Genomic DNA, 21,871 nt, shown 5'->3' with positions numbered 1-21,871 from the left:
TGTCTGAAGGTCAAACCACCCTACAATTTACCTTTGCCATTTGTGCTTTTTTGTGGTTGTGTGGTTATTACTGGTACAGGCAAGAATTTCCTTTAAAATATTCACCCTGTAGAAGAGTTCAGCCCTTCTCCTTCTATTTGAGGCAGTCTAACCCTGCAGTTGCACATTCACTGTTCTTCTGTCTTGGTACAGTCACTTAAAGCTAGATATCAACAAAGAAACTGATTAATTGGAACTATTTCAAGGACAAAATTCACCAGAAACTGAAACTTTACAGCAGATTGGAAAATGCATTTTTCTACAATTACAGGAGGACACGGCATCACTGGTATTGCCAATAAATGTCAATTTTTACCCATTCAGCCTCTAGCTATGTCTTTATTCTGACTTCCTCATCTAATTGCATGCATAAAAGAGATACCTTGAGGTAAAATAAAAGATTTGTCTCCAGTGCACATTGCTTAGAAAAACCAGTTTGAGAAGTCAACTGTCTTGGCAGAGCTTAGCCCCTTACCTGTACACTGTGGTAGGTGGGGAGTTCAGGGTGTCATAGATGAGCCTCACGTGTCCTTGGTACAGCTCCAGAGCCAAAGGATCATTGTCACCTTTGTACAGTAAGATGCCATTGTCCTTGTCCGTGGCTACCTGTGAAACATTCATAACCACGTCAGGTTGCTTGACAATGGTTAATAAAAGAAATAAACCTATATTTAAAATCAAACCAATATATGCAATTCAAATATACTTTAATATATCATATATATGAGCAGCAATGAGAGCAAGAGCCAGGAGGCACTGAAAGGTCTGGGTACGCTCGGGTGAGCTCACACACAAAGGCCAACTTCCCATTTCACATGAGAACCAGTTTTCAGTTGTTTTCTGAACCTTAGGCCTGTAACAAAATCCCAGGCCTTTTGTCTGCTGAATGAGCAAAATACTGTCCAGAGATGCCATTCAGAGCACCCTGTTTGAAGAAGCATCATGACAGTACACAGCAAGTTGTACAGGATGAAACACAATGCTGTGAATCTGCAGGAAGACATGGGGAATTCCTGAATCATCCCTGGTTGTCACCATGAAATTCTCCTAGTTCATATTAAAGTAGAAGTTTTAACCTCTCATGCTCTGTGAAGCAAACAGGAGATTGTGAATTGTAAATATTACCATTGTTTTCACATTCTTCTCCAAGGAGAGGAAAGGTTGTGGGACAGTCCCTTTGACCAATGTGGTTGAGAGGTGGGAATACCACCCTCTAATCCATGGTCACCTTTCAAACAGTATATAATAGGAAGTAATAAACAAAGGGGGAGATTCTTCTCTGCTGCTGCTGCTCTCCCAAATTCTGACTCTGTGTTTATTCGAGCGAGGCTAACAGCGACACCCAGCTGTGTTGCCAGTCTGGGGATCAGTGTGGAGAGATTCTGGAGGCTGGATGTGTGCCCACCAAGGTGCACTGGTGCCTCAGTCGCTCCTCCACACATCAGTGATTTCAGAGCGGGCAGGTGGCTCACAAAGGGACCGATTTCCCCAAGGTTTTGGCCAGCAGCCCGGAGTTCTGCCAGCCTGAGACACGCTCATGTTACAGGCGCTCCTGCTCAGAGCAGCGCGGCACAAACCTGCAGGGAGATGTTGGCCTGAGGGCGGATTTTGGCGGGGGGCAGCTCCACGTAGGAGTCCTTGCCCACGAAGTTGACGGTGATGAGCTTCTCGCAGCGCTGCCCCGCGAAGCCGGCCAGGCAGCGGCACACAGGCTCGTGCTGTGCCACGATGCACTGCGCGCCGTGCTGGCACTCGTAGTTGTCACACGGGCTGGTCTGCAGCAGCACCATGGGCGGTGGAGTCTCGCAGAACAGCCCACTGCAAGGCAAACAAGCAAACAGTCACCACCGGTCTCTCTTTGCTATTTCAGTGCTGCTGATGCCTTGGATAGGCTACCTCAAACAGAGGCTTAAGAGAATAGAAGCGGGTGTTTTTCAAAGCCTTCAATAAATATCAATTTTTATTCTCTTAATCTTGTCTAACCTCTTTGAGGTTAGAGGTAGCCCCTCCAAGGCATCATTTTCTGGTGACCCAAGGTGTATGATGGTCGCAAGTTTTTCCTACAGTTATAATTTGGTTCATTTACATATCAGGGGTTAATCCTCCAATTACAGTTTCAGGTAATGAAGTAATTTACTCTGTCCCCCCCTGACAATTCACTGCTGTTTACATCTCTCAGGGCCAGAGACAGTGAGGTGTCCTTGAGTTTCAGGCCTAGAGAGGAATTGTTTTGTCTGAATGAAATGGGACAACAGCAGCTGACAGGCTATGGAGTTTTAGAGTTATACACCAAAGCAGCACAGGATCTGAAAAATATAACAGCTAAAATCCTAGGGCATCACTGCCATTCTGCTTTGGAGTAGCAGCTCTGCGGTCCAGCCAGCGTGTGCCTGCTGCTGTGAAAGGAGCCCAGCTGAGTGCTGGCAGGAACCCTGTGCTGGATGTGAACAGCAGGCACTGAGAGCAGCCTGTCCTGCCCTTTGCACTGCTTCTCCAGCTCTGCAAGGCACTGCAGCCTGGCTGGAACAGCTTCCACCCACACTGTGCTCTGCAGAGGTTCCCAGTGAAATCTGTGAGCCATTTAAGCCCAGACCTGAGATCTCCCCATCCTAGATCTGTGATTTGAGTCTACTCTGCTTTTGTAAGTGGCAAACAAGGGAACTTCTTTCCAGAGGTACCAGCACAACAGAGCACTGCTCACCCAGCCTGTGAGCTTCTTTCTACCTAGTGCCCATTGTTTTGTGTTGTCTTTGACAGCAAGTAGAAAACAGAAGGAAAAGTCAGGGTATATAATTTTAATTTTTTGGGCGTTAAAAATAATCATAATAAAAAAATCCATGTGACCCACAACAGCCTCCACTAACAGAAAGCAAATGTTGGAAGAAGCCAGAGTGTCTGTGCTTAGTGCTGCTCTGAAAGAGTCCCCAAGCTCCTGGTGTGGCTCCTGCACAGCCTGGCTTGCTGTGAAACCCCTCTGGTGCGTGGCTTTACCAGGGCAGCTCTCCTGATACTGGCACCTAGAAATTACATTAGTGACAGTATCTCTCAAGGCTTTTCCTTTCTAATTTTAAACATTTTTTAAAAGTATATATTTAGAAATAATTAATGGAATTTATTTCCCTGGCAGTGGAATGTAGAACACGGCCTGACTTCCACAGCCTGACCAAGTCCACTCTGCCTGGTACAATCTCATTTATTTAAATAATCACTGCGAGTTCCTTGCAGCAATCTGTCCCAGTGGAGAACTCAGAAGCATCAGCACCACAGAGGAGCAGTGCTTCCATCAGGCCCTGCAGCTTAATGTGTGCTTCCCCACCAGAGCTGCATTTATCAGGCAACACTACTGTGAGGCTGATTGCTGGAGGGAAGCTTTGAGAACTTGGGGTTTATTCAGCAGGGCTAACAAATTCTCTAAAATGCTTTCATCTGCAGGGGGCAAATGAGTGCTATTTTGGGAAGAAAACACTGAAAACTTTTCAGGAGGAAAGCATATTCTGCAGTTGGGAGAAGTTGGTGAACGCTAAGGAAAGGTGCTGGAAGGAGCACAACTACACCTGACCAGTGAATGGGAAATGATGAAGAGGGAGATGCATGGTGGCACTATTGACTTTTGGGGCTGTCACCAGAGCCTCACTGTGCATGAGGCCCTACCTACACTGTTCAGAATTACCCATGTGCCACTTGTTCAGCTGGGTGAGGATGTAAGTTGTAACATCTTTTGAATGTGTGGCTCCAAATGGCTTTGACACACAATGTAGTGACAACCATAAAATCATTACAGGTCTGTGCATTTATTACAACAGCATAAGCTCCATATAATTGGGAGAGCACTCTGCAAAGTCACTGCTGGGAAATGATTCCTGATACTTTGCCAAAAAACTTTATTAATCATCATCTTAGGTCCCCTAGTTACCTTTGTCAGACTACCCCTTGTGTTCTCTCCTTTTCATCAACACCTGCAGCCTTCAAACACTTGCAGAGTTATCTCCTTGCCACACATCAGTGTGCCCAAGGCAGCCCAAGGACAGGGGAGTCTGTAACCCTGAACATCAGAAGGCTGAACTCTGTCAATAACCATATTTGCATTTGTAATCTTAACAGGAAAAAACCCAAACCTCAGAACCCCCTTCAGAGCAGTGGGCCTTTAAACTACAGAAGGCTTGGGATCATATTTTGTTAGCAGAATTTTAATCCTGAAATCAAACAAGATCAGAGGCTATTCTGCATGGAGAACACATGGGGCTCCATCCTGCAGTCTGCCTTGGCAGAGGGAGTGTGGTAGTGCTCAGTGTGAGGTTTTTCTCCCCAAAGACCCTTGTCTTCCTTGCATCTTGCACATGAAACTCAGGGAAGTGCCACGGACTAGTGAAAAAAAGAAAGCAAACAGGAGAATTCAAGTTAATCCTGGCTGTGCTGTTGGCAGGCACTGGAATTACTTTGCTTGCCCATGGCTGCCTTGGGCTGTGAGGTGCTGTCTAAGCTGGTAGGTGAGTTTTGGAGCTTAGTGCAGAAAAATGCTTCCTCTCTTTGGAGAACTGTTAGTGGGATGAGACCCCCTCATTTGATCAAGAGAGAAGACTGGACTGTTGCAGGTTCTGCTCTTGATGTCCCTGGTGTGAGACCAGACAACCTGGGGCACTGCCTAAATTCCCAGCAGAGCTCTTTGGTACATGGCAAGGGATCAGACCAGTCTCCCACCTACCCCTGCTGCTCCACCCATCTGTGTCAACTCAGAACATCTCTGACAAACACTGTGACTCTGCTTTCCCAGAAAAAAACCCCACACATTCATCACTGCCTAGTGCTTACAGGCCTTAAAAAATCAGGGGACCTGCAGCAAAAGTCTCCCCATCAGTCCCATCTGATGACAGCCTTGAGTTACTCCTGACTCCAGAACTGGCTTTGCAATCCCATTTCTCAACTCTAACAATTAGGTAACACTGAGGATTTACATCCCACAGTCACGTTAGCCTTACCAGTCACCAATCTGCAACATCCCTAAGGCCACCAAATGGACTGAAGCAGAGAGTGAAACATGGAGAGAAGGCTGTGAATTGGAAATTCAGAGGATATCTGATACCTTGTAAATAACAAGTCTGAGTCTGTGAAACCATGGGCTGACATCATGTTATATATCAATGCCTATTCAGGGAAGGCTGTCTGCTTTGCAACAGAAATGTGTGTTGAGAGGGAAGGAGAAAAACCCCAAACCAGCAAGGATGAAAGCAAGAAGAATGAAAACAGTTGCAGATACAAAGAAGGGAAGATGATTTATAAGTGTTCATGCAATTTCTGCTCTGTCAAGACTGATCTTTCCAGGTACTCCTTCTTTGTCTCATGTGTGTATTTCAAACACAGAAAAGGTTTAGCTGGAAGGAAGCCAGTCTCCAGCCCCAGGCAATGATTAGTGAATCCATTTGGAGGAGCACACTTATCTTTGACAGACAGAGAGATTTCCAGGAGTCAGATATATTGGCAGCTGTCAGAATGAGAGGCTGGAAATTTACAGCCTGAATCATACTGAGCTCGTCCAAGAGGCACAGAGACACTGCCACAAAATCTTCAGGCTCACGTTTTCCTTGCAGCCAGTTGTGAGGGTTCCTAAGGGCAGTTTTATTCTCCTCTGCCCACTCTGCACATGCAGGGTTTATCTCTGTACTGTATCAGCTGGTGTGCTCAGCGTGTGCAGGGATGGCCGGGGCAGGCACACTCGCACAGCACTGCCCCAAAATCGCTGCTTTGCAAGCAGGAATCGCCAGCCCTGTGTCCTGTTAACCCATTGAAAGCCGCTGCAGGGAGTGTCCTGAGGCACCCACCGGCATAGGGTGCCAGAGTGTTATGGTACAGAGGGTAAAACCCTTTTTACTAATAGTATAAGTATATTAAGTGTGTAAGTATGTATCCTATAAATTTCATTCCAATATGTCACTAAGTATGTTTTCAAGAAGTTCTTGTGGCTGTGTGCGGTTACGAATTGTTACTGTTACAATGTTGTGAAAGTGTTTGTTTAAGAGTTAGAGTTGATATGTATAGTTTTGAGTAGATATGGAAACCTTTGTGAGGTTGTGGTTATGCGATGTTTCAATAGCCAAGGGCTTGCCAAGAAAATAAACCTATGAGAGAGAAGATGGTTTCCTCAAGCAAACTCAGGGATTGAAACTTGGAGCTCTCATTGGTAAATACAACCAACCAAACACGCTCCAGCAGGAAAAAATGATTGGTGTAGAGCCAGCAAAGGCCAATGAGAGCTGAGGAAAGGCACCAATCACGTGGAGGACCCAAAATGAACCAATCGCTGAGGAGACTGAAGCTATAAAAGGGACTGACCGCCCTCAGAAAGGCACTTCTCCCTCATGAACACCCTCTGAGGGGTGGCCCGTGTTGGTGTTTGCTCTGGCTTGCTTGAGAGGCTGGGACCAGCTCAGCTCCAGCGCCTGGAGCCATTTGTATCAATAAATGACTGGCCTTTTTGTTTTAACACCTTTGGATTTTCGGCCTGGTTTTCGATACATTTGTAACAAGAGGACCCCGTGGCAGGGGCTGAGGAGGCCCTGCCCAGCCCGCCGTACCTGAAGCCCTGCGGGCACACGCAGGTGTAGCCATTGACCGCGTCCACGCAGGCGGCCCCGTGCCGGCACCTGTGGCCCACGCAGTCGTCGTCGTCCACCTCGCAGTGCTTGCCGCTGTACCCCGGCAGGCACTCGCACCTGGAACAGCAACACCCCTGTTAATGCCCTTCCAGCACTCACACGGCAGCCCACACTCAACCTGTGCAATTGGGGTGGGGAAATGTTTCAATTATTGCTGCAGCACCGAGCGCAGCTCCTGCTGTCAGAAAGGCTCAGGTCCCTCCCAGCTGGCTGCACTGAGGTTCTGCAACCTGCTGGGATTCAGGTGCAGCAAAGCCCCACCATCCTCCAGCAGAGTCTGTGCAGAGGGGTGATCACCTGGCAGACTCCCAACTGTGCCAAAGGTGACAATGCCCTCCCCAGCCTTACAGAACAAGGGGCAATATTCTGCAAGGGCAGTGGCTCTGATGCCCAGAGTATGATTTTGTCAGTGCCTGCACTCTGCTGGGTGTCTGAGCTTGGCTCTGTGCAGCTTCATGGAGTACAGGAAGGGAGGCTCCACCTTCCAAATTAAAACAATCTGTAAACAAGCCATAAACCTCACCAAATTCAAAGAGAAAGACCAAGTTTTGAGACCACCACCTGCTTTCCATTCTTTTGTGAGTCAAAATGCTGCTGCAACAATGGGAAGTTGTCTTTGCAGTGTGTCCTTTGCCATGGTGGCACTGCACCTTCTGCTGCGGGGTGACACTGTGGGATGGACCACAGTGGGGTGTACCCAAACCTGCAGACATTGCCTGTTGGTTTTATTTTATACAGTTCTCAAGTTTGCTGTATGAAGGCTGCATCAGCATTTCTATTTATAAGTCTTGCAGAAGTTTATAACCTGACAATAGAAAATGCATCCCAAAGTCTTTGACTTGGATCAGATCTTTTGGGATTGCTAAACAGCCTTTTTTTTCTTTTTTTTTCTTTTAATCTATATTGTAGACCATGTTTAGTCAGGAACACTCTTTAGTCCATAAAACACATTTTACTCCCCCCAGCTGGATGTTGTGCACATCTGGAAAACAAAAGGCATACCACTTCAACCAAATCAGGGGAAGAGCTACAGATAATTTCAGCAATAAAAGATAGGTTTGTGCTCTTGTTAGAGCCTGTGGTTGGACCCAACGTGCTGGTCACTGAGAGCTGGAAGAGGAGAGACATTGAAAGGCTGAGGATGTGGCATCAGGACAGAGACTACTGCTCCATTAATCTGTTCAGCTGGCCTCCTCCTCCTCCCTGCCAGCAGGTAAATTTACCCTGCTGGGGTAAGTGCAGGAGGAGGCACCTTAAGGAAAACCTCCTCAGAGGAACTGGACACGCAGGAGCGATGAGGGAAAACCACCTCCACTTCCCAGGCAGCAGCCACTGTGCTGAGTGACAGCAGGAGGCTCCTGGCTGCTCCCGGGGCAGGGCAGTGAGCTGGGTGACAATGCAGAATGCCACAGTGTCCCGTGGGTGCCAGTGGCCCGGGAGGGGCTGCCAGGGTGACAGCAAGGCTCAGGCACAGAGAATGTGAGCTCCAGTCTCCCTGTCAGAGCTGGCTGGACTGGCTAAACCTGGAGGGAATGGGGCAAAGCCTGCTCACCTGTGGCTGTCCATGGGCAGGGTGAGGTGCATGCAGACGCTCCCCACTCCCTGCAGGAGAGCCCCATCACAGCCTCTGCAGCCACAGGAGGCTCATGTCCCAGCTCTGCAGGTGTGAATTGCTTTTTTACACCTCGCTGGCTCAGGGAATACTGTGATTAACATAATGGAGATGACAAATCCGAGCAAATTGCAAAAACCAAAAAGTGTTCCTGCCCCAAACCCTAAAAAATGGGCAGCGTTTTCTGGCAGCATTGCAGACACACCTGCAAGGAAATAGTGTCAATCAAAAGACTTTGTGAGGGGAATTGGCAGCATTTAATCCTGTTGTTTTTTATTGATCCCTGCAGTCCTAATATAAAGTGATGTAATAATGAACAATGTGCAGTTCCTTATTCAGGGCTGCCATGCATCAATTTTATGATGTGTATTGGCTATCTCAGTAATGACAGAACCACCACTTTTCTCTGCGGGGCTGCATTAAATCAGCATTTTAAGCTGTCAGGTAATAATTCCAAGCTTTGGAATAATAAAGTATATTTATATCATGCTCCAACATCAATACAGTGAATGGAAAAACATGCTCCTTTCTTGAAGTTATTTTTTGGAAGTAATTTCATTGTGTTAAAGGCTGTTTTTTTTGTTTTGTTTTCTGGCATACAGAGAGCTACTCTTCCTCTATATAGTAACAGCATACTAAAGATGTGGAAGCTGGAAGGGAGGAAAGCCACCTGCAAATGTAACTCCAAAAGCAAAGAGCTCTGTGCAGCCAAAGGCACACTGAAATATTCCAGTTTGCTTCCAAGCATGGAATTCCTTTTGGGTCAGTCTTCTCTGAGCTCTTGGTGTGTCACATCTAGGCTGGAGCTACCAAAAATGCCTGTCTGAAGTCTAGGAGGTGAGAAATTCAGTGCCATGAGTTCCTCATCTGGGCTCCTCCTAGAAATTCAGGGTGTGTGCCATCAGGGAGTGGTGGCATGGCAAGTCCATCCTTATCCCCCAGTTCCACACAGGGCCAGCAAGGGACTGAGTGTCAATCAGTGAAAGTCTGATGCACTAAAGAAGGTGGCAAAGCAACCTTCATGTTCAGATCCTGATAAGAGAGTGATTTTCAGGATTAGATAGTTATCTCATTTCCCAGTGACCATCTGACACCACTACAGTTGAAATCTTGTTTTCTGTTGCAGCCTTGTAGTGATGGCAACATTCCCAGTTTCACAGAGAGCCTAAAAACCTGTCCAGTGGTATTTAAATTGTTGGCCCATCTGAGGGGATTTGCATCTGCATGCACTCAAAGTCTGTTGTATTAAAGGCATGAATCATGGCTTCTATCGCAGGGCCAGAATGGAATTTCCCTCCCCACCTCAATAAATAACTTGGCTTCCTATTTCTTTTTTCCCCTGTCTTTGTCATCTTTTCTTCCCTCTGCAGAGCTGCAGACTGAGTAGAGCTGAGGGCAGGACAGGCAGACTGATGTGTCCTGCTCACACGCCCAGAGCACAAACAGCACAAACAGCTCAGGGACAAGCCTGGCTCCTGCCACGAACACTCCCTGCCTCAGGAAGCAGGCAGAGGACAGACAGGAGCCTGACTCCTCCTGCAGGAGCATTCTCCTGCACCATCAGGGGATAAGGCTGCTCAGGTGCCCCAGAGCATCCACACATCACTGCACAACTGCTGAGGGCTCATTTCTGAATGGTTTGGTGGCACTAAAGTATGACAGAAATAGCAGTGCTTGGACATCTCTACATTAAAGGATCCTTCACCTCTCAAGTTTGGCTGCTAGAAAGCAAAATGGGACAGAAGGAATAAAGAAATCATGGATTTTTCTGTAGCATTCTATGAACAGTAGGACAAATAACACAACAAACAGCAGCAGAAAAATACTTAAAAGCAGTTATTTAGGCTCCCCTCAAGGGTTAGTGGCCCTACTGTGAAGAACAGTTTTCTAGCAAGCATGTGAGAAAAAGTATCTTATTTACTCAAATTGTTTGGGTGGCAGATATGGCAATGCTTCCAGCAAGGGGAAAAACCATTCAGGGCCACAGCTGTCTCCATCCCTTCATGCTTTAAAAGAAGACAATTTGAGTCACAAGCCTTCACCTCAGAACACGATGTACTACTGAATTAACCATAGGTACTGGATTAAGCAAATGATGGATTAACTGGGAACAAAACCTGGAGAGAACATCAGGGACTGTTTATGCACTGGCACACACCTCCTTGTCCAGTGCCTACACATCAGTTCAGGAACCATCCTAATCATTTAATAGCTTAATCTTCTTCAAGACTGGGAAACATTTCTGTCTGGAATCTTTTCACCCAAAAGAAAGGCTTGTGTTGTACTGCCTGACTGTCAGCTGCCTGTGACATAGCCACCCTCTGGAAGATTTTGCTTCATTTCCTTTTAACTCTCCTGAAATGTCTTGTGTGTCAGTTTACAGTGTTCTGACATGCTGCTTGCTTCACAGGACACAATCTGACCCCAGCTGGAAGTTAGCAGGAAGAACAAAGCTTGCTACCTTCCCTCTCCTGGGTGTGCTGGACAGAACCCCAGGAGGGAATCAGTGAGCACCAGGGCTGCCCTGTGGCTGTGCAAACAGCCTTAGGGGAAGGTGCAGAGAGCAGCTCACTCTGCACTGAACCCTCTTGGATTTGTCTCCAAAGATCTTCTCCTGACAAGCTTTTCACAGAGCTGGACTTTTCAGCTGTCTCTATTTGCTGAATTGCTCTGGCAGTCCCTCTACGCTGCCACTGTGCCCCTCACAGCTCCCCAAGCCCAAACCTCCAGGTACTGTGCTGCCATCCAGAACACGAGGCTTTCTTCTGCCCCTGTGAAACAGTCAACTCATTCCCAATAGGAAAACGCAAACACAGACATCACCAAACCCCAGATGAGCCAAGCAAGGCCAACAGAAAAGTGGCTCTCAGTTGGAGCCATCCAGCTCTGGATCTGTTAAGGCTCCTGTTACACTGCTTGAATCTCTAAGTGCCCTAAGGAACACAAAAGGAAACTGTCCCTGAGATGTAGGATAAGGTGCTTTGCAGTGATTGTTCCATAAATTCTTCTGTTGCCATGCTTTATTCCAGAATAATTCCTCTGCTCTGAGGGTACACCCATTATTTTTAAGTAAACCACAGAAAGCTACGAAAGTATGTATGGATGCATTAAAGTTAGAATGTGGCACAGAATGAAATATATATAGTCTTGCATTAATTGTGTTAATTTTGGTGATTTTTGCTCCACACTCATTGCCAGTTCAACCCCAGTCAAGCCAATGGATGAATGTGCCCTCTGTGTAGAGACCAGCACACCCACACTCTTACCTGGTTCCTTTGTCCAGGGGCACACATTTGGACTCGTGTTGGCAGGGATTTAGATCAGGAACACAGTGGTTAATCACCTCATCACACAGTTCACCTGAGGCAAAGGAAAAGCACAAAAGCTGTAACACAGCTTGAACAATCCTGAACACCCATGATGGCCAGGGATGGCCAATCTCCCTAAGTGGAGACAGCTCAGTAGTGCAGCAGGAAGTGACAAAATTGCTTGTTGAGGACACATGAGACTTCATTAAATCAGCCCCTCTGACCTACAGTGACCACACTGTTTCTATCACACGGATTGAAAGGCTGGTGCAAAAAGCACTGATGTATCCACTCCACTTGGAGACAGACAAGGGATCAAATGGGCAGCTCTTGACCCAGAACCTCTTATTTCAAAGCAAGAAAGTGACACAAAAGTGAAGCTGCTCATTAGACCATAACATTTTCACACGGGCACATATTTCAGCCATGGTTAATACGCTGCCAAAGAAGAGATTGGACATCGTTCTGGGAAAGAACAACAACCCACAAACCCTCCCCCCAAAACCTCTGTGACTCTGCATAATAGGAACCAGCTTTAGGACTGCATGCAATTATAGAACATTCACTATTTATAAGAGAAGTACTAGCTCTGTTGTGCTCACAGGAGATGATGTCTTTTCAGAAAAACCCCCACCTCATGTAAGCCCAGCTCAGCTGTTTCTAGGTATGGTGTATAACATGCCACGAACCTCCCTGGATTTGTGTAAGTTTTAATAATTAATAGTTGTAGAATGTTCAAACTGTGATAGTTTATTTAAATACAATCCTTCTCTGAGTCCTAAATTATTAGGTCACACTTCAGTACCCCAGGATCTGAGATCCAGCCAAACACCACAGAAATCTCTTTCTTCCCCAGAACCCAACAGAAATCTACCCCACACCTCCCAAAGCCTTGCAGGAAAAGCAAAGGTCAGGGAATCTCAACGTGGAACCCCCCAAAATCTGCAGTCCCAAAGCCCCCTGTCCAGAGGAGCACATCTGCAGGGTTTCGAGGTTATACATATTTTCAGTGCCTGTACATGGTATACACCATTACATAAGCGACAGGCCATGGGAATGGTGGGGAAAAAGGGTGATGTGGGAGGCACTGGTGGGCTGGAATTGCTCTGGAAGGTTTTCATGGAGCTGCAGCTCCACCTGCCTTGGGAGAAATGCCATTTTCGAAAATCCTTACATTTCTTTACACTCTAGTGGATACAGAGAAACACTTGAAAACAGAAGCCAAACTACAAAATTCAGATGGAAAATGCAAATCAGAACGATCTATCTTTTATCAGTTCTGTCATCTGGTGGCTGGCTGAGAGCAAATTTTGAGGATGACCCTGGTGCTGATAGGTGTGGTTTATTAACTCCCCCAGGTGCTAATGCTCTGTCAGGTTATTCCTCCCACGTGTCCAGCCTCTCTCCAGTACAAGATACACAGCTCTTGATATGACTCTTCCTATTAGAATGGAAGTATAATATGTATTTGCCAAATTACTCAACTGTTTTTGCATGTTTCAAACGTGGACTGTGTGTCCTGGATCTGCTTTTGAGAGCTGTCAAATATAAATGAGAGCAGGAACACAGTCCCTGGGAGGGGCACTGCCAGCACAAACCCCATCCCCGTGGGCCACACACACCCTCCTGACTTTGTGGTGGGCTGGGTTTGGCACTACCAGGGGAGTCTGGCATGGCAAGCTGCAGTTCCCTGTTCACAGCTACAAGACATGCAATTCCACCTGGAGCCAAGGAATCCCAGGAGGTCACCGCTATTAAATGCTACCAAGTCTTTTCACAGTCCTAGACAAACCCTGTGAAATATAATGAACGTATCCAGCTCAGGAAGGGGGACATGCCAAAGAAACTGAACACTGCAGATCCATGAGAAGCAGGGAACGTTCACTGGGCTTGAGGTTGGCCCCTGTACTTTGCTGCTCCTCAAAAGCAACGAGAGATGTTCAGTTCTTACAGCTGTGAACACATTCTGAGGTGGCAGAACTGTGATAGGTCTGTTTACTGCTATCCCCAAATGCACAGGCCACCAACCCTCCCCAAAACCAGCAAGGCACTCTCTCAGCCTTGGGGCAGCCTGAACATGAGCAGGTCAGACCCTGCTACAGTGCTTGGAGAACTGCCAGTCTGTCATCTTGATATTCCCCATGTCCCTTGTGTGCTATGGATCTTATGTGAAAATAAACATCACAGAAATGAACTGGCTGGTGACATTAAGAGAGCTCAAATGAGCTAAAGCTGGAAATAATTTTGGAAGACCATCTAATAACTGAAGAGAGTGTGGATAGATGCCTTCAACTATCCTTTCACTAAAAATGGTCAATTCATACTTTTGAAGTTTCTATTTTTTCTTTTGTTTTGTTTTGAAGCAAAGGAAACAGGCTTTAAAAAATATGAACACTATCAAAACTCTCAAAGGAAATCATAATTCTTCTTTAAGTATTCTTCTGAACAGTCTTGACAAGTGCTTAGAGATCCAGTAAAAATCTCCCCAAATGTCAAATATTATGACTCACTGTGTCATTCTGAAGATACCACTATCACAATGCAGGAGAATTCTAGGCTAGGTACCAAACACAGCATCCAAAAAAATGATATTTTTCATGCAAAACTTGGAACATTTAAGGATCCTTCCTGTTATTTTTCCCATCTATCACTCATTAGGGAGCTCACTTGGGAATGCCTTGCAACTAGAGCAGCCTCATCTCAGAAAGAAAATACCTCTTGCTCATTATTTCAGGCCCCACCAATGTTCAGTGGATGCTGCAGAAAGCATGCCAGGGAAATAAAACACTTTTTGAAAAACAAAACCCAAGGCACCAGCTACACAATGTCTTTCTCATATTTTATTCACTCAGAAAATATCTGGGCCAAAAAATCTGCCCTCAGACCTGAGAGCACAATAATGATTGGTCGCTTTAATGTCAGTATCAGAGGAAAAATGTGATCCTCTTTTTTTCTTTTTTTGGAGTGACACAGGGCTGCTTCTCTGTGCAGCAATTAAAGGTCTAGTCCAAATTTCTCACTGGATAGTTATGTGAACCTAAAAACAAACCGGACATTCATCTTAGGCCAACTCCTAGCAGCACTGATTCTCTTTGTGGAGATATTTGATCATGCTCAAACAAGAGAAAACTTCAGTGTTAGGCTTTCTCAAGTATAGAAAACCATCCAAGCTCCCCATTTTCCTCTCTCCTACATGTTCTCAAATCACAGCTCCAATTTGGGTACTCACAGGTTTCTGAAGTGCTTCTATAAAATGGACAGAAAACCACAGCTACATTTCTTTTCTAATCCATTAAACTACTCTTTTCATCCCAAATAATGCTTTTTGTTCCACCAAGGCACACTTACTCTCTCCAATCAAAGCTGAAGAGAATAGGTAACATGCAAGCAGATGCTGGAGAGATGAAGAGAGCAGCCTGATATACCACAAAATATTGCAGTTTTCACATTAGAACCAAGTTATAATGACAGGTGGAACTCTAACAGGTGGATCTCTCTTTGCTGCTGACTCACGAAAAAAAAAAAAGAAAAAGGAAAAAAAAACAGAGAGAAAAAAATCCCCGAGCAATAGCCAAGGTATGTTTCTCCTTCAACACCACCTCCCTTGTCCCCTTCACTGGCATTGTCTTAAAAAAACAAAGATTTTTTTTTTTTTCCTCTTGCAACATTTCCCTAGTCTTATTTTTCAACAGAATCATGAATTTCACGGGGCTTTCCACAGGGCTCACTGCTTATGAAGAGCTGCCAAGAAACACGCTTAGGCTTTTCTGTGGCCTTCCCCATGTCTCAGAACGAAGCCAAAACAACAATAGGGCAATAAAGATGACTTTTACACACAGTTTAATAATCATCTATCTTTTTTCCGTTCTGTGCTGTCATGAGAGCTATTTATTTCATGCCCCATTAGACTTTTAAAACCAGGATCCAAGCTACACTATTCCTCCCTAATCAGTAAAAGAGAAGCTGGATGCAGTAAAAGTATTTTACTTATTTATCTTTAAGTGAAACTGCAGTTCTGAAGAGACAATGTAGAGCACCAATTTGCAACCAATGAGTTCAAGGATTCTTCTTTTGTTCCATGTGTCAGCTGGGTGATACTTTGTTGTAATATACTGACAAAACAACACAGACAGTATCTCCCTCCTTAATGCAAGAGAAGCTTTAGTAGGGCCTGCAGGACTGGCAGTAAATATGCTGTGGAGAATTTCACAATATTACTTGAGAAAAGGAACGTGCTTATGGCAAAGAAAGGATGGAGAAAGGCTGGCCTGTATCCACAGCATGGAAACCCTTCCAGGCTGCACAGGGTGAGTGGTTAAATAGTGTGTTGCAACATTCTGAATTCTGCCAGGTAAGCCCGAATGGAACTCGTCCCTTTGCTGCTAATAAAAAACACTCTGCTGTTTTTCTCATAGGAGATTACTCATTTTATATCTAATAAATTGTATTGGAAGAAATGTTTGCTGTGTTTTGTTTTCCCCTTCTCTCTGTTCAGTCATTAAAAAGAAATCAGTGTCAATTGGAAGTTTCAGAACACTGAACCTACAAATGGTTGGGTGGAACAGACAGGAAGTAATTCAGTAAAGAATGTTGTTGATGTTTGATGAAAAGGATTTGAGGCTTATCTAAGAAAATACAAAAAATGAATTTTTTGCTTCCAAACTATTTCAACTTGCAATGAATAAATGAGAAACTCTGTGAAAATCCTTCAGCAGCAAATGCTATTGTGTTAGATTCAAAAACATGCAAGAAATCACCTGAAATGCACTGTAGCAGAGCAAATTCTGCATGATCACTGAAGTTTGCTCTTGCTTGACAAACACTGCCCACAATACTTTGCAGGTAAAGAGTTACTTTATGCTTTTTATCCTGTCTCAGTTGTTAAAAACTCCCATGTTTTACCAGGTTTTGACCTGGTAAGTGGGAACCCTCAAGTTTGATTCCACACTGGGATTCCCACAGTGGCTTGTTTTTCAAATTCAAGGAGCAATTCTCCCTAACATTAAGGTTCAACAAAGGGAGAATGGGTAAAACCAGATCTGGACAGGGAAATAATGATCCTTTCACTACTTCAGAATCTTGAGGGAGGAATGTGTTCTATGCACTGCTGAAGTATGAAAAACCATATTCAGCATCCCAAATGCCACACAACACAGTGTGTGAAACATTAACTGAACCAGACAATTTCCAGTGCCCCTACAGGGTGGTGACCTGCCTAAAGCTCTATTCCTCAGAACCACTGTGTCTGGAAAAGATCTTAGTTTTGCTGGACACCCTACATTTTGGAGCTGTATTTGTCATATGGATGTCTTCCAGTTGTTTGGGATCAGCTGAGGATCAGTTCAGTTACTCACACACGCAGCAAGTCCCACCTGAGATGCCACACCTTGCCTGAGATGTCCTTCCTGGGCTGGCAGGGAGGGCACTGGACACGCTGTGGATTCCTGCTGGTCTGAGCAGGGGGTGGGCAATGGGGGCTGGAGCCTGTTAAAAATGCTTTGTCTCCAGCACTGCTGCCTCTGCTCCCTGCTCCAGAACTCCCATGGGATACAGCCCTCATGGACTCCTTAACGTGGCTCCTTCCCTCAGGCTGCAGCTCTCCAAGAACTGCTCCAGCCTGGGTCCCTTCATGGCACACAGCTCTTCAGGAGCTCACTGATTTCCTTGTTTCCCACTGTGTTTCTTGACAGACTGGATTTAACAACTCTCACACCCCATTTGAGGATGAATTCACTCTGCTCATCCTAAAGGACAGCAGGAGCTGACACTCCACTTTCTTACAGACACGCTGTATCCTGATGAACAAGGAGGAGTCCTCTGGTGTCTGTTATTCCACAAACACGACACTTTACATTTTACAGATGCGAGTTTGACCAGAGGAGATCCTGGAGCTGATGCTCCAGCATAGCAGGACACCCACACTGAGGCTGACCACAGGCTGCAGCACTGCCAGTTGCTGTGCTATTTCCTCCCAGAACAATCAGATAAGAGTCCAATCTGATAGCAGTGACATGTGGTTCTCTCTTCATGAAACAGGGCTTAGCCTCTTGAACAAAGCCCAAACCTTGCAGGTCTTCCAGCACTTCTCATTCCTACTTACACAACTGGGAAATGTGGGTGCCTTTTTGTATTTCATGCAGAAAGCAAGTAGACATCTGCCAAGTAACTAAAATTGAGAAACTTCCGTGTAAGGCAGAACTCCTTCAAATAAAAAGGAAGAAAACACACTGAAGTCTGACCACAATTTGCTCTGTTTTGAGGAAATTATGGCTGAAATTCCAAAATTTAAAAGGAGTTGATATCTAAGTACTTGTTTAAGCCTTCAGCATTTATTGGGCAGTCCAGATCCCTGGGGAACCTGTAGCAAAAACTGGGGGGGGGGGGGCAAAGCAGCTTCAGAGCCATGATCCACCTCAGCCTGCCCAGGGGTCACTAGCTGGCTCAGGGACAGAGCCACATGGGTGTCACATGGGTGTCACTTCAGTCAGAGACAGGAGGGCTCCTCAGTCTGTCCAGGGGTCACTGGGGGGCTCAGGGACAGAGCCACATGGGTGTCACACAGGTGCCACATGGGTGTCACACCATTCAGCAATGGGAAGGCTCCTCAGCCTGTCCAGGGGTCACTGGCTGGCTCAAGGACAGAGCCACATGGGTGTCACATGGGTGCCACATGGGTGTCAAATCAGTGCCACATGGGTGTCACATGGGTGTCACTTCAGTCAGAGATGGGAGGGCTCCTCAGCCTGTCCAGGGGTCACTGGCTGGCTCAAGGACAGAGCCACATGGGTGTCACATGGGTGCCACATGGGTGTCAAATCAGTGCCACATGGGTGTCACATGGGTGTCACTTCAGTCAGAGATGGGAGGGCTCCTCAGCCTGTCCAGGGGTCACTGGCTGGCTCAGGGACAGAGCCACACGGGTGCCACACAGGTGTTACATGGGTGCCACACGCATGTCACAGGGGTGCCACACCAGTCAGCGATGGGAGGGCCCCAGCAGGCAGTGCCAGCCCCTCCCAGCTCTCCCTGGAGCTGCCTGGCTGCAGTGGGTGCTCGGCTTTGGCCAGACACAGCCACCACAATGGGACACTCCAGGAAAGGGCCCATCATCACTAACAGGGAACTGGGCTCTAAAAGTAGCAGAGCTGCAAAACTCTCAGACACCATCTACCACAGGACACCACAAGGTCCCCTAAGGTAAAACAGATCTTAGCCTACTCTTCCAAACACATCAAACCAGAAATAGCTCCTAGCTTTATTTTATTATTATTTATTTTGAGAAAGATTTTTTTTCCAGTGATACAAAAGCTTGCAGCTTTTTCCCAGGGAAGAAAACTATTTTAAATCACTTGCTCCTGCCCTCTCTCTGCCATGGGTTACTGTGTATTTTAGTAAAGATCTATTTTCAGTAGTGGAAACCACTAATTTTTTTTAAAATGTGTCAGAACAAAGAGGTATGGGCATTGTTGAGCTTTTTAGGATCTTTGGCAAATAGGAATATATTTTCTGGTGTGTTTTTTTTTTTTTTTTTTTTTTTTTTTTTTTTTTTTTTTTTTTTTTGTGTGTGTGTGTGTGTGTGTGTGTAAGTGCTACATATTTCTGCCTCTGCTAAAATCAGACAGGAGGAGGAAAATTTTCAAACAACAAAACCAAATAAACCAGCAGGCAAAACACCAAAGCATTCAGAGCACCCAGGGCATGTTTGGTGCAGCCCATTTGCTCCTCTCTGTGTCTGGACCCCTCTTCATGTGCAGGCACAGAGGGCAGCGAGGAAGAGGACAGGATATCTTTGGAGGGATGAGATTCTGTGTTTGAGTCTAGGACTATGATGGTCTGAAGGAGGTCTGTAACAGCAGTGACCAAGAAAAAGGAATGGAAGGGAAAAGCTCTCTGAATTTTGCCTGATATTCCTACACCACAAAGCTAAAAGGAGAACAAAATGTTTGTATCAATAGCTGGAGACAGGCCAGAAAGGCAGAGATTAGGAAAATACAAAAAAGACAAGAGCCAGGGTGGCTGATCTAGCATGTATCCTTCTCTTTTGATGTCCCAATGAATGTTTCTTTTTGAAGGGAAGGAGAGCCTACAAAACTGTAAGGAGGAGCTGTAAACCACCAAAAGTCCAAGCAGGTCATAAACCAGCCCCAGACTCCTCAGAGCTGCCAGGATTTGGGTACGTGATTGTCCTGGAGGAATTACATGTTTATAATTTAGCTTCAGGATTAAAATAACCCGTTGGGCAGAGGACAAGTAAGACATCAGCTGACAAGTAAAGCCATCAGGACTCTGCTACATGGCATGAGTGTCGGTTTGGTTATTTAAATACAGGCAACAAATATTGCAAATATTGATTTTAAGAATGGTGAGGAAACCTGGTGATGGTGGGTATGGGTTTGAAGCTTTTTTATGGCATTCAGCAGTCTGCCTCCACTCAGCTTTGTCTTCTTTCACTTGCATTTACTACTTCATGGAATCCATTTGTAATTCCACATTGTTTTAAAGTTAAAAGATGGAAAAGAACTAGGAAGGAGGTTATTGTGTGAGTGTGGGCTGCTTTTTGGTGTGGGTTTTTTTCTTTTTTTAAATGAAAGTGAAATGGGGCTGGAGTGTGGGAAATTCCTTCCTCAGCAGTCACTTAACAAATTGGCCATTTTTCATCTACTCTGAGTCGGGGGAAAGACTGTCAAAGAATTTTAAAAGAAAACACTGCAAAATCTTATTAATTGAAGAAAGATTTTTGGCCTTCATTTTTCCAGCCAATGAAAGCAGAATTCATGCATCACAATTTGGGATATTGTTCCCTAAAAAGGCTATAACAAGTAAAACCAGGCAGACAGCAGATAGAGCAGGATAACACTAAGGTATGGAAAAAACCAAAGCCTGGATTCTGTGGCTCTGTCAATAGTCAACATTTTCAACACATTCATTTTTAATTTGTATTTCATTTAGGAACATAAGATTTACTATCATGATTTAACCATTACTCAACTAAGCCAAGGGGGACTCTAACTATTTCTTACAGAACAACACACATACACAGTCTTGGATCTTCCTCCCTGCATTCAGACTGGTTTTTACAGCATACATTTGTTCCATAAATGCAGAGTTTACTGAAACATCGCTGCAGTGTTACCAGCATTGTGGCATCCAAGAGCACAGCAGTGATGAGGGATTCAGGCTCCCTGCTTGGCAGGGGAGAAAAGCAGGAGTCTGCAATAACTGAGCTGGGCACCTCTAAGCTCAGGTTACTGCAAACACCCCAGGCTATCAGTGCAGAAACAGCTCCAGTGCAACACAGACCACTCCTGACTCAACGTGGGGTTAACTACAGCTGAGAAATCCCATTTGTACGAGAAACAACAACTCTTGCATAATTGCACTGATAAAAATGGGTGGTCTGGATTTGTTCAGCCACAAAACCCAGCCAGTCAACCTTCCAAAGAAATTTTTATTTTCCATACAAGCGTTGGTGAGGGAAAAAAAGCAAAAAAAAAAGTTTAAACTGTCTACTACTTGTTAACAACAGAACTAAGGATAATACTTGGGTACAACATAAAGAGAAATCACCTACAATTTCTGTCCTGCTAGATACAGCCTGGCTATGGATGTTTGTGCCCTTTCAGGCACTGAGAGCTCATTGTCCTCCAGACTACTTCACAGGAAAACTGCTTCCCTGGACTGTACACCCCTGCCATTCTCTGCTCATCCACATGTAGATCAAATCCATACACTTGGCAACGCTGCAGCACACACAGTTTGATAACACAACATTTAGCACAGTCAGCACCAGAGAGAGGCAGGTACCTCAACACAGTTCTGAGCACAGAATAAGCATTCCTGACCCCTGCAGTGAACTGCTTTCTCTCTGAACTCTTGGCCTTCATACACTAGGCAATACTGAACTCATCTGCACCTACTTTTTTTTTGTGTGTGTGTTTAACAGATACAGACACAGCAGTGTCAGGATAGCCCTTCAGTACAGAAAGGTTCACCTGAAGAGAATATACATAGAGATGCCCTGGATGTCACAGGAGACTGCAGTCAAACTCTTTGGTCAGCAGATCCTTCTCTTTCCAGGTCAGACACACAGACCACTTCAGGGTGTGCTTTCATGACTTCCCTCTGTGCTTCCATGGCATTTCCTTCACTTTTGTTCACCCAATTGAGCAACTTCACAGGATGCCCCATTTCTTGTGTTTGGAGTCAACTCAAAAGGACCCTTGAAATCATTTCTCAGGTTTGCTTGGTTTGTGTGTACTTTG

At 45.4% G+C, this 21,871-nt stretch overlaps 1 protein-coding gene across 3 annotated transcripts in view; it reads right to left on the bottom strand.

The window, feature by feature from the left end:
- SLIT3 (slit guidance ligand 3) overlaps positions 1–21,871 on the bottom strand; it is a 481,586-nt gene that overhangs the window by 22,889 nt on the left and 436,826 nt on the right. For all 3 annotated transcript variants that reach the window (XM_063413913.1, XM_063413912.1, XM_063413914.1), the window contains 4 exons: positions 11,568–11,661; positions 6,609–6,746; positions 1,617–1,857; positions 515–645 (listed from right to left, as the gene is read on the bottom strand). In XM_063413913.1, coding sequence (XP_063269983.1) covers positions 515–645; positions 1,617–1,857; positions 6,609–6,746; positions 11,568–11,661 — 604 coding nt within the window. The remainder of the gene's footprint in view (positions 1–514; positions 646–1,616; positions 1,858–6,608; positions 6,747–11,567; positions 11,662–21,871) is intronic.

The sequence above is a fragment of the Prinia subflava genome, chromosome 16 (assembly GCF_021018805.1).
Source record: "Prinia subflava isolate CZ2003 ecotype Zambia chromosome 16, Cam_Psub_1.2, whole genome shotgun sequence".
NCBI classification, from domain to species: domain Eukaryota; kingdom Metazoa; phylum Chordata; class Aves; order Passeriformes; family Cisticolidae; genus Prinia; species Prinia subflava.
The sequence above is the reverse complement of the archived record's forward strand: the minus strand, read 5'-3'. Positions and strand labels throughout refer to the sequence as shown.